We start from the raw sequence: 17,151 nt of genomic DNA, 5'->3' as shown, positions 1-17,151 counted from the left end.
ACTTCCACTACAAGCGCAATTGGTAACGATTGTTTTGTTGAAGACCATACTCTTCGAGTAGTGAACGTAGTTGCCTAAAAAAGTGCGAAATTATTTCAAGAATGTATTTACTACTAACGTTATATTATATTACTTGTAAACAATATTAATTTCGAATAGTTTTGCAGATTATAGACCTATTTTTTTTAGATTCACTGGCTGACCCACCAGCTGCACCTTTGGTCCGCATTTCTTTGGGAAACATTCGAGGATATCATAAGTATTCGCTGGAGGGTCGTAGATTTTCCGCATTTGAAGGTATTCCTTATGCAGAACCGCCCGTTGGAGAATTACGATTTGAGGTACCTACCTACGTGTTCTTTTAAACTTCATCAATCTAGCTAGATGCTTTTGATTTATTAGTTTGCCACCATGTTTTCATAATTGAAACAAGAACAGAATAATCCTCGAAAGATGCTACACTTTACCTTTAATGGCTTTAATTTTTAATTGTAAACAGATTTGGCACATGCATAAATGACAAAGGCAAGGTAACTGTTATACTGTTGAAGGTACTAAAGTATGCATTTAAAAAAAGATTTTAGAAATGAGCTTTTCAACCGAATGAGATATTAAATTGCGCAGACTTCATATCTTTAAATTCGCAAAGAAGGCTTAAAACTTGTGATATGATTCCAATTAAAGATTATTAAAAAACCGATTTCTAAAATTGTAAATGTACCTATAACGTAAAACATTAACTTCCAATTTTTAGTTTCTTAAGTTTTACGCTAAATGATCTTAAACTTTTAGAGCTTTGTCTAAACCCGAAAGTAAATCTTAAATATTTGTTATTTTAACAGCATAGATCTTGTGGTAGTTAGAATTCTGACTTCAAATTTATGATATCCTTAGCGCGTACTGGAATTTTCTAATTAAAAATCCGAGATACAACGACTAAGTTCGCTTAAAAGAAAGTTTGTAAACCGTGAAATTTCCGTTGAATCTGAATGACCACAAAATGCATTTAAAAAATCTAAAAATGTGCCAATTAGCCAACCTACCCTCATTTTATAAATAAAATGGTTAACTTTAAAAAATATTTTCGTATACCCAAAAGGTTTTAAAATTTCAAGATTCAGAATCTGAATATCAATATAAAAGGCTACTTAAAAACAGATTTGAAAGGCCACCAATTGTTAAGGAAATATAATTTTACGAACAACAAGGAATTACACAATTTAAGTATAACATTGTCAAGAATTAAAAATAAGGAAATGCAGGATATCAAGGAAATGCCAATACCAGAATGCAACGTGTTGACGATTCAGCAAGAAACATTTCCTACATAATAACGTAAATTGATTAGTTTGAGTTTAATTTTACTACATACAATTTCTGTAAATAAATAGTCAAACTGTCGGTAACTACCGCGTGTTTAAAACGAAGATAATCCCCGACTGAAATTACCTTGTGTAGTTTTGTTTGGGCCTTTACAACCCTAATGTTACAGTGCCATTAAGGTTTGGATGATTCTTATACAGGGTGTTACACTTTATCCAAATTAACCGAAGGTCCAACGTGTTTCGTTTGAGTAACCCTCACAAGAGTGGTGAAATTTGTATTTCTGCTTGAATTTCTTTTCTCAGCAACCATAAGAGTTACACAGACTATTGTGGCACGTCTTTGAATAGATTTTGGGATATGCCCTTTCCAATTTTAAATAAATCATTAAAAATATTTAGGCTTAGTAGATAAACAAGTTGTAAATCAGCATATGCATGATGAAATCGCATTTTTGGTAATGCAGATCAGTATTTCATTAGCAGAGATTAAAATTATCGATCTCACGAGTAATCTAACTCAAAATAGACTAGAGCCTGCACATCTACACTATAACAGAAAGCTTTTAGTGAAAATTTAAAGTCCCTATCTATTGTAATTGCTGAGATCTCAGTCGGACAGTCAGTCAGCCAGCCATAACGAATATTATGGCGAATTTTTTTTCCAAAAATGAACTAAAAATTTGTCCCATCCCAATGCATCGCGGCAGTGTTCCCAAAACGCTTGTTTTGGTTTGTCGAACGGGAATCCCACTTAATTATTATTTATCATTCTCTATTTATAGCATAACTCAAGCGCTTCGATGTTGGAAGTGACTTAAAACACAATTAGAATTACTTATATAGCAAACAACAATCTATTTGGAATATTCTCGAGAGCTCAAGAACGCTTCAGAATGTTCTAGAACAAACACGCCATATTTCCCGGAAAGAATGCGTCATATCCGTCTTAGTTTCTTATCTCCAATTACTCATCTCTCATTGGCGCCTCGATGTCTATCGGGGTTTCTAGATTATTCGCTACAGTATTAAATAAAATTGGCACTCTTCGCATTTTAAGCATATTTTTCTAGACGTCCGTCCGACGACTTGAGATCGCAGCACTTAGAATCTAGAGGTTGAATGAAAAATTATGTACTTACACGGTTCTTCTGCAAGTGTAGCCATATTAAATGCTAGGGGTCGCGAGTAAAAAAACATCATAGATGACACGAGTGAGGCGTTATCTTTTTAAATTCTTTGGAACAAAAAATTAACTGACCAGCAGCTAGCTGAAATAATTCTTAGTATCTCCGAATTCAAAACTTCCTTTTCATTTTTACTTGATACTTGAATTTTTTTGTTCCATTTCTAATTTCCTGCTGTACTGATAAATAAAACAAATCTCGCGTCGCTTAGAGTTTTCTCCTTATTTATCTGGATTAATTCATCTGTCCTTTAAACTTTATTATAATGAAGAAATGAAAGCTATTCTTAAATTTCCCTATTAGAAATTCCTATTTTAGATTAATAAATTCGATCTCATTTACAATGGGCAATTTGACTGAATAAAAAACGACTTACAAGAGATAGTTTTCGGTTTGCTGTAAGTGTAAGTGAGCACGCGTGCTGTTTTACAAGAGAAAAGTTTTGTACCCGAGCTGCCACTATTCGACCATGTCTATCGTTTTGAAATTGTTCTATCTATCTCGCATCTGTACAAGTGCTGACAGTTCAAAACCTGAATTTTCACAACAAGTAGTGAGGACTTTTAAGATTTATTTTTCTCTGTATTCGTCCATTTTTAATTAATAAATATTTTAGTAAGGCACGCCATATCCTTAAGTGTATTTGTTTTGTAAAAATATTAATTTTTTTTGTATGTCTTTGTATTCTTATAATGTTTAAATTGTTCACTGTAAGAAGTGTGATACAACGCCAACGTATCGATTAAATTAATAAAGTAGACACTCTATTTAGTACACAATTCCCTAATAAAAGAATTTCTTTGTTGCACTTAAAAAATCGCTGCCGATTGCAAAGATTAGGTACTTCTTAAATAACAAACTCAAAGAACAAGTGCATTTCCGACTAACGTTTTTACACATATCACAACAGAGATAATAACTTATGAGAAATCCTTGATAGGCACCTCGAAGTGCACGTCCATGGAATAAAACCCTGGATGCCAATACCTTATTCGTATGCTCTCAAACCAGGCATCCGCTTTTGGAAGAGAAAAAAGGTCGGTATACTTGGTAGTGTAACATTCATTATTAGCACTGCATCTTTTCAGCCCAAGAAGACTGCTTATATCTTAATGTCTACGTCCCCAAAGATCAACCATCTGAAAACGATAGCTTTGACGTTGTCGTTAATATACATGGAGGCGCGTTTATGAATGGAGACGGTAACCTGGCTCCACCCGGTATCATTATGGATCGCGACTTTGTATACGTCAACTTGAACTACAGGGTTGGAGCATTGGGTAATATACCATTGATACCTTAATTCTTCTATTCTGTGTGTTACAGGATTTCTAAGTGTCGAAGACACAACCGTACCGGGTAATAATGGGCTTAAAGATCAGCAACTGGCACTTCAATGGATCCAAACGCATATTAAACAATTCGGAGGCAATCCTAACTCAGTTACGCTGATGGGCCAATCGGCAGGCGGTGCGTCTGTTCATTTTCACTACTTTTCTCCAAAATCTAGAGGTAGTGCAACTACGAGTTTTGGGTAATGGTTTAAAACTATTGTACACAGGTTTATTCCACAAGGGTATATCACAAAGTGGCAATGTACTAATGCCTTGGGCAATCCAGGAGGGTGCCTTAAAGGAGGCCAAAAAACTAGCTGCTTTGTTAAATTGTGAAGATGCCAACATACGAAATATGATTTACTGTTTGAAACAGGTTCCCGTTGAAGAGCTTGTTTTAAAAACCAGAGACATTTACCGATTTAATATTTATCCATTGTCTCCGTTTGCACCTGTAGTGGAGGTCGACACAGATACCTCCTTCATGACGAAACATCCATACCAACAATTGTTAAGCGGAGAAGTTAATAACGTCCCATGGTTAACCTGGATAACATCGGAAGAAGGAATCATATTTAGCGCATTACGTATTGAAATGCTGCCAGTTTAGGGGTCCGTTAACTTGGCCCCCCCACCGAGAGATTTGATAGTCGTATTATTTTAAAATGAATGCGCTCGTTATGCGCTCATATGCGCCACCGATAATAACTCCTGCGCCATTATCGTTTTTTAGAAATCCGAAAAAACCCCAGTACGTATTTTGTCGCTTGCAACTAGGTCACCTGATACATTTGGTTATGCGCTCAATTGCGCCACTTGAATTAAAGCTAGCGCCATTACGGTTAAGCCGTGACAAATTTTCAAAAAGTGGGAGGGCCAACGTTTTTAAAAGTTACTTTTTTTTAACATCTTTTCATACGAAATTGTACTCTCAGGTATGCGTTGAAATGCGCCGTAAAAAGATATCTTTGCGCCATTCTTGTTTTTTGGTTATCCTTAAATATATTTGAGAGGGGCCAAGTGAACGGAACCACCCATAACGCATTTTGCTACCGGTATTTGTGCCACTCAATACATCTGGTTATGCGCTCAATTGCGCCACTTGAATTACAGCTAGCGCCATTACGGTTAAGCCATAAAAAATTTTTAAAAAGTGGGGGGGGGCTAACTTAACGTTTTCAAAAGTTACGTTTTTTAACATGTTTTTTCTACTACGTCGTACCTTTCATCATGCGCTAAAATGCGCCGTAAACTAAAAAACCTTTGCGCCATTATAGTGCTTCAGAAGAACTATACAGGGTGTTTTTTTGGGAGCTTTAGTTAAACGTTTCTGGGAAAGTAAAATAGGTAGGTTTCTAAAAATTTGTACTTAGGAGTTACTCCGAAGACCGAATCGATGTAAAATATTTTCAAAATGGGCGCAACTTCGTTATTTTAAATGGCAACCCCTATTTTTATTACATTTTTGGATTCTACGTGAAATTTCAGTTCTTTTGATATCTACCATTTATGGTTTTTAAGTTATTTTGACTTTAAGAAAAGAAATGGCGGATGCAGATTATTATAAAAGATACCATTCTTTGAAGGTTCGAGCAGTTTTTGGGCTGTAACTGTTTGGCCCGTTTGTCTACGGAACTAAAAAACAATAGCGACCTTTCTTATATCCTTAAGAACATGTGTACCAATTTTGAAAGCGACCGGACGTTTCTAAACAAAGTTATCGTGCACAGGCAGACGGGCAGACATACAGCAATACAAAATTATAAACTATCACGAGGATCGTTAATACATGAACTACATTGCGGCATAATGCATCGACTCCAAACCAACTTTTAACCAATCACAGTGAAGGTTAAACTGTCCCTATGCTTTCTACCGCTACCTTCTTAAAATGAATAGCGTTATAGTTCTATGGGTACTAAAAAATGTTCTCAAAACTATAATGCGGAAAGATTTATGTTTACGGCTCATTTTAGCGCATGGTGAAAGGTACGATGTAGTACAAAAAAAACATGTTAAAAAACGTAACTTTTGAAAACGTTAAATTAGCCCCCCCCCCACTTTTAAAAAAATTTTTATGCCTTAACCGTAATGGCGCTAGCTTTAATTCAAGTGGCGCAATTGAGCGCATAACCAGATGTATTGAGTGGCACAAATACCGGTAGCAAAATGCGTTAAGGGTGGTTCCGTTCACTTGGCCCCTCCCAAATATATTTAAGGATAACCAAAAAACAAGACTGGCGCAAAGATATCTTTTTACGGCGCATTTCAGCGCATACCTGAGAGTACAATTTCGTATAAAAAAATGTTAAAAAAAAGTAACTTTTAAAAACGTTAAGTTGGCCCCCCCGCTTTTTGAAAATTTGTCACGGCTTAACCGTAATGGCGCTAGCTTTAATTCAAGTGGCGCAATTGAGCTCATAACCAAATGTATCAGGTGACCTAGTTACAAGGGACAAAATACGTACTGGGGGGGGCTACGTTCACTTGGCCCCCCCAAATGTTTTTTCGGATTTCTAAAAAACGATAATGGCGCAAGAGTTATTATCGGTGGCGCATATGAGCGCATAACGAGCGCATTCATTTTAAAATAATACGACTATCAAATCTCTCAGTGGGGGGGGGCCAAGTTAACGGACCCTTTAGAGTTTATGAACAAGTTGCTCTTGTAGAACCGCCTGCATCTTACGCTGAAATTGAGAAGCACTGGGATGAATGGTCGCCCTACATGTTCGACTACCAATATGCTGTGGCTGAAAGCCAGAAAAAGGCGGTCGCCCGAAGAATTAAGTCTTACTACTTCCAGGACGAGAAACTTTGCCAAGATAATATCAACAAATTCACTGATGTACGTAAATACTATCGCTTAACGCACTTACTATCGGTTGATTGTAGCTGATGAGTGACCGATATTTTAATGTGGGATTTGAGCGGGCTGTAATAATGCAGGCGAAGTTTGGAAAATCACCAGTGTACGCCGGGTTATACAAATTCAACAAAACTGAGGGTTTAGTCAAATTGTTTGGTTTAGCTGTTGAGGGTAATTACCTATAGTACCTATCCCGTAATGCAATCATAATTATGTTTTTATAGGAGTCATGCATGGGGACGATGTCGCTTTGTTACACGATCTGAAACCTATACGAGATATCAAGCTATCAAAACCTGAAACGGAGATGAAGAACCTGCTGCTGGACTTTCTTGTGTCGTACGCGAAGAATGGGTGAGAATATCTTGATTAAAAATGACGATAATCTGTAAGAGTAAATTTAGTAAACCAGGGGCGGATGGGGTACATTGGGAGCCTGTGACGCCAGGAAAGTTGAATTGCTTATTGATGCATGACGCCGATGACTGTAATATGGTGGAAAATGTCGAAATTAGTGCCAAAGCTTTTTGGGACAGTTTGGAATTGAAGGAAAACGGTAACATTGTACGAAATGGCACAACCATACCTATAATCTAGAACAGCAGTGAAATTACCGGTTAGATGTTCGGCCGGAAAAATGATAAGGTATTAAAAAATAACATTTTTACACAATAAACTTTGAGGTGAATAATCGCCTACAACTGTCAGCACTATATTATGTCATAGCATTGAATAAAAAATAAGTATTCAATGGTCATAGCCAGTATCGTCTCCACTAATGATATAATTTTTCAGGACAAAATTTGGCAGCGATATTATGAAAAACAATTCCGCTGCCAAACGCTATTATGTGAAACTTACATTTTGTTATGTTTTATTTCATTGTTATGTATACTGTTACAATAAATATTTTTACAAATCTACGCCTTTGTTATAGGGAAACGATCAGTAACCGCACCCAAATTTTCTTTTCAAATAATACTGACATATAACGCAAAGATCTGATGATACGTTTATAACAGAATATTCGATTTTATTTATTCGTAACCCCATGCGATATTGATCGATATGGCGAATTGTTGAGATCAGGCTTTCATTTCTCATCCCCATATAGGGTTTGGCTATTTTGCATGGCAACAGAATGCCCAAAAACTTTCCTCCTCATTCGTGTTATAGTTGCTTTGAGTTTTTATCTCCCACACGGTTTATTTGCAAAAAAATGCTTATTAGAGTTCAGAAATTTTTGCATTAAAGCCTATTGCACACTATTCGCTACTTGTATACACACACAATCTGTAGCTAGGAACTCTTACGGCCAATTGCACCGTTCAAATTAAGTATCGCTTAAAGTTAAGTATAATTGGGCATTAGTGATGGCACAAACATAATGCAAGATCCGGTCTAACCTTCCTACCACTTCTTGATATGGTATTTTGCTCAGTTCGATCTTTTTAACTTCACTCTTAGGACAAATATCAAGTGAAAGTGCTAAACCTGGTTTAGATACAGATTGGCAATTCGACATGCCAAATCGTTGAAGTACTTCCACAGCATAATCTTGATTGGTCAAGACATATCCCATCATCTTGATACGTAATTTGAAATCCAATACCATTGGTTGCAACACCGATAACTATCATTTTAAATTTCGAATTTAATGCCGATTTTAACTCATTTTTTGCATTTTCATTCCTCAAAAATGAGAATGTCATTCACATAAGTGGACACAATCAATCGCTTATCTCTTGGAACAAAAACACACGTGTCCATATTTGATTTTAATAAACCAAATGATTGAAGTGCATTTACTAATTAATTAATTAATTAATGGTTTAGGTGCATGCTTGTTGCAAAACTCACAACCTGTAACATTTGCATCTCGATCTCTTAATAAAAGTGAGCAGGCCTATGTCCAGATTGAAAAGGAAATGCTTGCCATTGTATTTGCTTGTGAAAAATTTCACTACTACATTTATGGTAGGGCAGTAATTATTAATTCAGACCATTAACCCTTAGAACGTATTTTCAAGAAAGGAATTAATCAAATTTCTGCAAGGTTACAAAGAATGCGATTGGGTTTATTGAAATATGATGTTACAATTAAATATTTAAAAGGAAAATATATGTATATAGCTGACTATTTATCACGATCATACATAAAAGAAATTGACCCATACATTCATAATCAGTTAAATTTTGTTGTTCACGGTTTGACCAAATATATTCCCATTTCAGATAGAAAAAAAGCATAATTTCAAAAAGAAACTGCAAATGACTAAGGCAAATTTTATACATGTGTGAAAATAAATGGTCTGATAACTGTTAATTTAACAAAGACTGTAAAACATTATTGGATACTGAGGCATGATATAACCACATATGAACGAATTCTATTTTTGAATGAAAAAATTATGGTACCAAACAAATTAAAATTGTATATTTTAAAATTGTTACATGAACAACATTTAGGTATTGAGAAAATTAAAACAAAAGCTAGGGAATTACTTTATTGGTGCGGAATGTCGAAAGACATTTATGAATATATACGTAATTGCAAAATTTGTGAAAAGAATCAAAGATATAATCAAAAAGAAACATTATTACCTTATCAGTGCCCTGAAAGGCCTTGGTCTAGAATTGCTGCTGATATTTTGTATTATGGAGGTTCGGAATACCTAGTAGTAATTGATTCATTTAGTAAGTGGATTGAGTTAAAGAAATTGAGGTATAAAGATTCCAAAGAAGCAATTGATCATTTCAAAGAAATATTTTCTAGATTAGGTATACCCTTGTCTGTAACTTTTGAACTAGTAGCCCAATCTTGGAACTGTTTGAAATTATACAGGCCACAGTCTATAAGAAAATTTTTTTTCGGGTCGATCTGAGACAATTTTTTCTCGGGGCAAAAAAAGGCAGTGTACAACCTTCCTTTTTACAAAAAATCGACTACACCAAAATTTCTCGGGAAAACACTTTTTTATTATACCTGAATCACAATCTCCGTTTTAAACACTCAAATGCGTGCGAAAAAGGGCCTTTAAAACACACGTGCTTTAAAGTTGCTAAGTAACGATACTTCAAGTATGACTTTTGAAACTGTCATGTGGATGAAATAAAAAATCCTCTTAGGTCGCTTTCTGTAAATGCAGAACATTTCTTTGGCTTTTGTACCTATCCTTTGGTTGAAACTTTCACAACCGCGCGTAATTTAGGGTATGCTTCCAAATCTGTTCCACTTTTTAATCACAGCATTGCTTTAAAGTTTTGAATGAATGCACCAGAATATAGGAGATTTAAATACCTTTGACATTTCCTTCATATATGCCAGCATTATGGATGCATTTAAGACTGTATTCGTAAGTAACTTCCTATTCATCCATGGAAACAACTTTTCATATTCTTTATAATAGGCTTTACTGGATTTGGATTTTACACCTACCAACGTTTGTTTAGATTTTATAACAATCGATTTAATGGACGGTGTATTATCTTTTTCAACGGAAATCGTTTAATTCACAAAGACGATGATTTTTATAAGCAAACGTCAAGTGACATTTCCATGGCAATCGTGAAATTACGAACACCCAGCCCACTTAATTAGACATGTATTCGAGTATAACGTCAATATGACTTCATTGTATTTCCTATTTTTAAATTATACTGCAGGTATAATAAAAAATACTATAAGATACACGTGTATAATTGGTCTTTAAAGCACTTGCAACGTTAAAGGCACTCCGCTTTGCGTCGTGCCCTTAAACTCGTTGCGCGTGCTTTAAAGACTTGATTATACACTTGTATCTTAATATACTATTTCTTATTAATTTTGGGGCGTAGAATCCAAAGCAAATTCGTACTTTTTCGATTAAACTTCTCAATCAAAAGTTATAGACTAGAAACTAATTTCGAAAGAAAATTCAAAGGGCTGTAACTTTTGAACTAGTAACCCAATCTGGGAACTGTTTGAAATTATGGATTCTACAGGCCACAGTCCATAGGAAAAATTTTTTTCGGGTCGATCTGAGATATTTTTTTCTTCGGGTCAAAAAAAAGGCAGTGTACAAACCTTCCTTTTTTACAAAAAAATCGACTACACCAAAATTTCTCGGGAAAACACTTTTTCTTATTAATTTTGGGGCGTAGAATCCAAAACGATTCGTACTTTTTCGATTAGACTTCTCAATCAAAAGTTATGGGCAAAAAACAAAATTCGAGAAAAAATTCAAAGGGCTGTAACCTTTGAACTAGTAGCCCAATCTTGGAAGTTACCAGCAAAATATTCCGATTATGTTATGTAATATTAAATTTGTATTATTTACTAACCTTTACTGTCAAATTAGCTTAAGTGAAAGGGTGTAACAATATAACTAAGGTTGGTATCAGTTGGTGGACCTGATAGTTACTATGTATAGTCATGGAGGTATTGTCATGTTAAGTTGTAACGTTGTAATCATCCTTAAATAAAGATCTTATAAATAATAGTGTTTAATAAATACAAACATGAAACAGCTTTAAACCGTATATCGTTTTCTTTAGCTTACACACCTTACTAATACCATTTTCAAAATTCTCAGGTTGTTCCATGTATATTTCTTCGGATAAATCTCCTTGAAGGAACGCAGTTACTGCATCCATATGATCGATTTTCATGTCATTTCTTGCAGCTAATGCTACCAAGTATCGGATAGAAGAGTACCTCACTACTGGTGAATAACCTCATTATAATCCAAACCATACTTTTGCGATAAGAGAATCCCTTAGCCACAAGACGAGCTTTATATTTACCAATTTTCCCATTATTGTCACCTCTTCTCTTATTGCTTCAGACCATAATCCTTTGTATGCTCTTGAGTTCATGTCTGTTACATTTTGTGGGTCTTCGGAATTAGAGATACAAAACGAATAGATCATATTTTTATCTACCTTTTCTTTTCTTTCTCTTAAAGGATGTCTCCGTTCCTTAAATTCCTCATCAATTAAATTTTCCGTTGGAATTTCTTCGAACGTCTCATCTTGTAACTCATCATCAGCGATATCACGACGTTCTTGAATATTTTGTATTTCAACGTTTATTGGTTCATCAACAATGATATCCTGGCATTCTTGAACGTTTTCCTTGTTTTCTTTTACATGTTCAATAAAAACCGCATCTCTCGCTATAATAATATTCCTTGGATTTTCTACATCTAATAAACGATAACCCTTTGTATTTTTTATGAAACCTTTTAATCTGGGATATGAACAAAAGCTTTACTTCCAAAAACTTTTAAATGATATAAATGTATCTCTTGACAGGTACAGCTCCTTGTAGGGCCGCAGTTGTTGGAGAACGATTTTTTAAGTATATTGCAGTACTCATTGCTTCAGCCCAATATTTTTTGCTCAAATTGGAATCAAATAGTATACATAATGCCTTGTCAGCCAGTACCATTAGTGATGATGAATGATTGACATATACCGGATTGTCAATCATTTCTAGACATGCCGTCTGCATGATCTCGAAGTTACACTTACTTAAATAATTTAAATATGTAGTCAGCTCAATAGTTTTCAAAACTTTTATAAGTTTAATTTTTCCCCCGGTTCTTTTGAAATGTGTTAAATTCAACTTTCAACTTTTAATGTAATAATTCAACCCTCCGGTTGGTTGTCTTACTCTTAACAAGGCTTGATAATAATTCGTTTTGAAACTTAGGACAACCTTTCCGGTTTAACCACCCTTCAGGATTTTTCACTTGGCTTCGGCCAGTTAATAATTAAAAAACAACATGTTCGTCTTATTCGTCTTCAACGTTTGTAACTTACCGTTTTCCTGTTAAATTTCACATCGCCTGATGATGGCAGTACGCCGAAGCTATAGTCGCTTTTATTTTTAAAAACTTCAACGAATAAAAACTATATGGGGAAGGTTTAGAGAGTTTTGATCACACAATATATTTCAACCCCCATTTCGAGGAACGATGGATCCAACCCAAAAAAAAAAAAAAACCTAAACATCTTTCTTTATTTTGAAATTTACATTGTAAATTTTCACTAAAAAAATGTTGTGGGAGAAAAGTAAATTTGAACCCGCTTTTTTTCAGTACCTACATGCGAAATTCTATCATAATTGGGCGTTTAATTAGGCAAGCAGCAGTTTTCAGAAAATCAAAGTTTAAAATCAATTTTCAGAGGAAGGGAAGGAGACATTTCTAACAAGTATTATAACCATAAATTTATCTCAGGGACAAAATGTATGGAATATTTCAAGGGGAGTTCTACCCCCCTGTACGTAAAGCCTGTTGCATTTTTTAATAAATTACCAAATCTCTACATCTTTTAACACAAATCCTGTAAGATAATACAAGAATAGAAAAAAATTGTTTTTTGAGGATCGAATTTTGGAACGCATCGGATGGTGGAAGGATTTTCAATTGGTAATAATCATTTTGTCAAAGGTTCCCTTTAACAGCGCTTTTCTAATTGTCTTTTAAAGTAATTTAAACTTGTACGCATTATTGTTTTATTTATTTCATTGTTACATTCTATAATTGTAATGCGAAACCGTGAAGGTTAAATCCATCCCATTTCACAGTATTCTAACCGCAACTCTTTTGTTGTTGATTCCAATGAATAGTTTAGTTATAAATGACCTACCTAGCCTATATTATTTTGCGTTGCCCATTGTACAAAAATTATACCACACAAAATTGTTATTCCAACAAATTCAACTATTCTTATTGTTAGATAAATGCAGGGATAAATGTATTATCTACTATTCTACACTTGTAATATACATTGGTGTTAATTTGCTTTTCGGGAAATATACTCAAACAATTCAAGAAATTGTGATAAGTGTCTTAATTGTATCTTATAGTATATTTCCGACATTACACGGCTAATCTAAAAAGCTGTGAATTAATATACACAATCCTTATAAATAGCAATCCAATTTTGTTTTTAAATTAGAAAGGTCCTAGATTGTACGATGCATAACTTAGATGATATTGCAAGTATTTACTCATTAGTTTAAGGGGTACATCATTGATTATATCATAATAAGGTCTGTTACTTCGTAACTACTTTTTGAGTTTCTGGTTTAGTAAAATTAATATAGCTCAATTAAATTTAATTCGTTCCATGTTAAAAAATAAATAAGAACCAAATATTAGTCTTCATTTCATCTAAGGGGCGTTTGTTAAAATAGATGTCTGATAGTAAAATGGTATTTTGGAACTGAAAAATTGTTGAAATGCATTGCATTTAAGAGAGCCAGTGATGCATCCACTACTTACTTAACTGTATAACACACCTCAAACCTTTAAAAAGTCTGCCAGAAGAATTTATCTATAAAAGGCACCCTTGTTTTTGGCAGTAATTGACCTCAATTTCCAGTATAGAGATATATTGAAAGCGTCTTTCAAGAGCAACCAGCCCGGGGTGGTACATAAACTTGCTGATAGGTCCAAAATTTGGGTAGATATCGTCTACCAAAAACAGTACAAAAGAGTAGGGGTTGATAATTCATTAAGCTCTTAAAACTTAAAACATGATATCACAATTGCATACATTTTTTTAAATTATTGACTTGATTTGCCTACCCATTTGTACGTTTTTTTACATATACCTAAGTCAATAATGGAATAAATAGAACTTTCGTTGATGTAGCGCAAAGCATAGTAATACCACTGAATTTAGTTATAAATTCAATGATAATACAAACAAGTACAAAGGATTTCGCCCTAAGACGAGGAACTTTAGCGCTGTTTTCATGTATTTATCAGTACTTCCCAAAAGACTATGGCTATGTTTCTTTTACTAAAAGTATCTATGGATAAATTTCAAAAAATACCTCAATAAATAAGAAAGTTGGCATTGCGCAATCTACGCATTCGCGCATCTTATTTTTACATTATCCGATATGTTTGCCTTTCTAGACACATCTGTGGTTTAAATTTCAAATTAAAATCATCTATGGTTAAAATTTCAAAGAAATATCTTCATAAATAAGGAAGTTAGCATTTATGCACACATCTAAAGTTTACAATATGAGGTATGTTTGCGTTTATCGGAAGCACCTGTGATAAATTTTATCAAAAAGACATCTCGAGAAATAATTGATATAGTGAATTTCAAAAAAGATGCGTTTAATTAATCTTATTTTATTACGAAGACTATCGAAGAGTGAAATCCATTTGAAAAAAATAGTTAGGACACTAGGAAATTTTGAAAATTTACAATTTCATTGTGAACACCCTGTATCACTAAATCGAACACGGGTTAACATTATTGCTCAAATTTATTTCTTAACTTCAAAAAACAAAGTCGCTACGATTAAAGCTTGCTTATGGGGAATTATTCTAAAAACATTATAATAGGATCAAAAAGTGAAAGTAGTTTCAATGTAGAGGTTAAAGGGGCGGACTGGGTACTTACGGGCCAGGTGGAATTGCATAGGTTACGGGCCATTAAAGTATTAGTGTAGTAATGAAGGTGGCGGGGGGGTAGCTCTGCGGTGCACCACAAAAACATTTTTTGCTTCATTTTAAGGTACTTCGGAAATCAATTACAATACAGTTTTTTTTTAATTGCAGCTGATAATTAAAACTTCTGTTTGAAACGTCCGATCTAAAAAGTACGATTTGTTTTGGATTCCACGCACCAAAATTAATAAGGAAAAGTTTTTTCACGAGAAATTTTGGTGCAGTCGATTTTTGGTAAAGAAAGAAGGTTCCAAAATTGGGCTACTAGTTCAAAAGTTACAGCCCTTTGAATTTTCTTTCGAAATTGGTTTCTAGTCCATAACTTTTGATTGAGAAGTCCGATCGAAAAAGTACGAATTGTTTTAGATTCTACGCACCAAAATTAATAAGAAAAAGTGTTTTCCCGAGAAATTTTGGTGCAGTTGATTTTTGGTAAAAAAGGAAGGTTATACACTGCCTTTTTTTGAGGCCCGAAAAAAAAAAATTGTCTCAGATCGACCCGGAAAAAAATTTTCTTATAGAATGTGGCCTGTAGAATCCATAATTTCAAACAGTTCCAAGATTGGGCTTCTAGTTCAAAAGTTACAGCCCTTTGAATTTTCTTACGAAATTGGTTTCTAGTCCATAACTTTTGATTGAGAAGTCCGATCGAAAAAGTGCGAATTGTTTTAGATTCTACGCACCAAAATTAATAAGAAAAAGTGTTTTCCTGAGAAATTTTGGTGCAGTCAATTTTTGGTAAAAAAGGAAGGTTATACACTGCCTTTTTTTGAGCCCCGAAAAAAAAAATTGTCTCAGATCGACCCGGAAAAAAAATTTTCTTATAGAATGTGGCCTGTAGAATCCATAATTTCAAACAGTTTCAAGATTGGGCTACTAGTTCAAAAGTTACAGCCCTTTGAATTTTCTTTCGAAATTGGTTTCTAGTCTATAACTATTGATTGAGAAGTCTGATCGAAAAAGTACGAATTGTTTTGGATTCTACGCACCAAAATTAATAAGAAAAAGTGTTTTCCCGAAAAATTTTGGTGTAGTCGATTTTTGGTAAAAAAGGAAGGTTATACACTGCCTTTTTTTGAGGCCCGCAAAAAAAATTGTCTCAGATCGACCCGGAAAAAAAAATTTCTTATAGAATGTGGCCTGTAGAATCCATAATTTCAAACAGTTCCAAGATTGGGCTACTAGTTCAAAAGTTACAGCCCTTGAATTTTCTTTCGAAATTGGTTTCTAGTCAGGGGCGGGCCAGGTGGAATTGCATAGGTTACGGGCCATTAAAGTATTAGTGTAGTAATGAAGGTGGCGGGGGAGTAGCTCTGCGGTGCACCACAATAGTTATTTACATTATTAGTGCGGGAACAGTTATTTTGAAGATGAGCGCGAAGTTTGGCGGCGCGAGCGACGCATTTCGCGCGAATCAAGCAAATACTGTTCACGCACGTAACATGTATTCTATTTTTTGCACGGATTAGTTAAATCGAATTTATATAAATTCAAATCCTTTTCGCGAGATTTTTGCGACATTATAATTCTTTTGAAAAAATCAAGTCCTCTATGCCGATAAAGTAGAAATCTAGAAATTTAAAATGTCAATTTATTGTTCAAAACTTCTGGTTTAAGCTTATTTCTGCCCCTGTACTACAGGGAATGATGTAAAGTGTATTTATATTTTCTTTTCTACTCTTCCATCATACTACTTACTAGTTTATGATCCGCACTAAATAGATAATTTCGTTGAATTTTTAGGCACTAGTGCGCGAAAGTAGATAGTCAATTGTAAAATTGACGTTCCCGACGTTCGTGTTTTATTGGGAAACGCGATTTAGAACGAAGGAGTGCAAAAAAACATTTTTTGCTTCATTTTAAAGTACTCCTTTTTCGGAAATCAATTACAATACAGGTTTTTTTTAAATTGCAGCTGATAATTAAAAGTAACAAAATATACAATCCAAACGAGGCGCGTCGCCTATCATTGTAGGT

The 17,151-nt window shown here is 34.4% G+C and overlaps 1 protein-coding gene across 2 annotated transcripts; it reads left to right on the top strand.

Moving 5' to 3' along the window:
• Positions 1-7,631, top strand: LOC116167434 (venom carboxylesterase-6-like). 2 transcript variants are annotated; one of them, XM_031482797.1, is made up of 11 exons: positions 1-135; positions 190-341; positions 3,450-3,546; positions 3,598-3,789; positions 3,836-4,021; positions 4,071-4,430; positions 6,516-6,691; positions 6,739-6,883; positions 6,937-7,066; positions 7,117-7,357; positions 7,508-7,631. In XM_031482797.1, exons 1-10 carry the CDS (start codon positions 102-104, stop codon positions 7,307-7,309), a joined length of 1,665 nt encoding a protein of 554 aa, XP_031338657.1. In that variant the 5' UTR covers positions 1-101; the 3' UTR covers positions 7,310-7,357; positions 7,508-7,631. The 2 variants fall into 2 exon arrangements, with proteins under 2 accessions (XP_031338657.1, XP_031338656.1); XM_031482796.1 differs by lacking the exon at positions 7,508-7,631 and having other exon boundaries at positions 7,117-7,358.
• Positions 7,632-17,151: the final 9,520 nt, after the last annotated feature.

Source organism: Photinus pyralis, unplaced genomic scaffold (genome assembly GCF_008802855.1).
Source record: "Photinus pyralis isolate 1611_PpyrPB1 unplaced genomic scaffold, Ppyr1.3 Ppyr1.4_LG3b, whole genome shotgun sequence".
NCBI classification, from domain to species: Eukaryota; Metazoa; Arthropoda; class Insecta; order Coleoptera; family Lampyridae; genus Photinus; species Photinus pyralis.
Note: the sequence above shows the minus strand (reverse complement) of the source record. Positions and strands in the feature narration are given on the sequence as shown.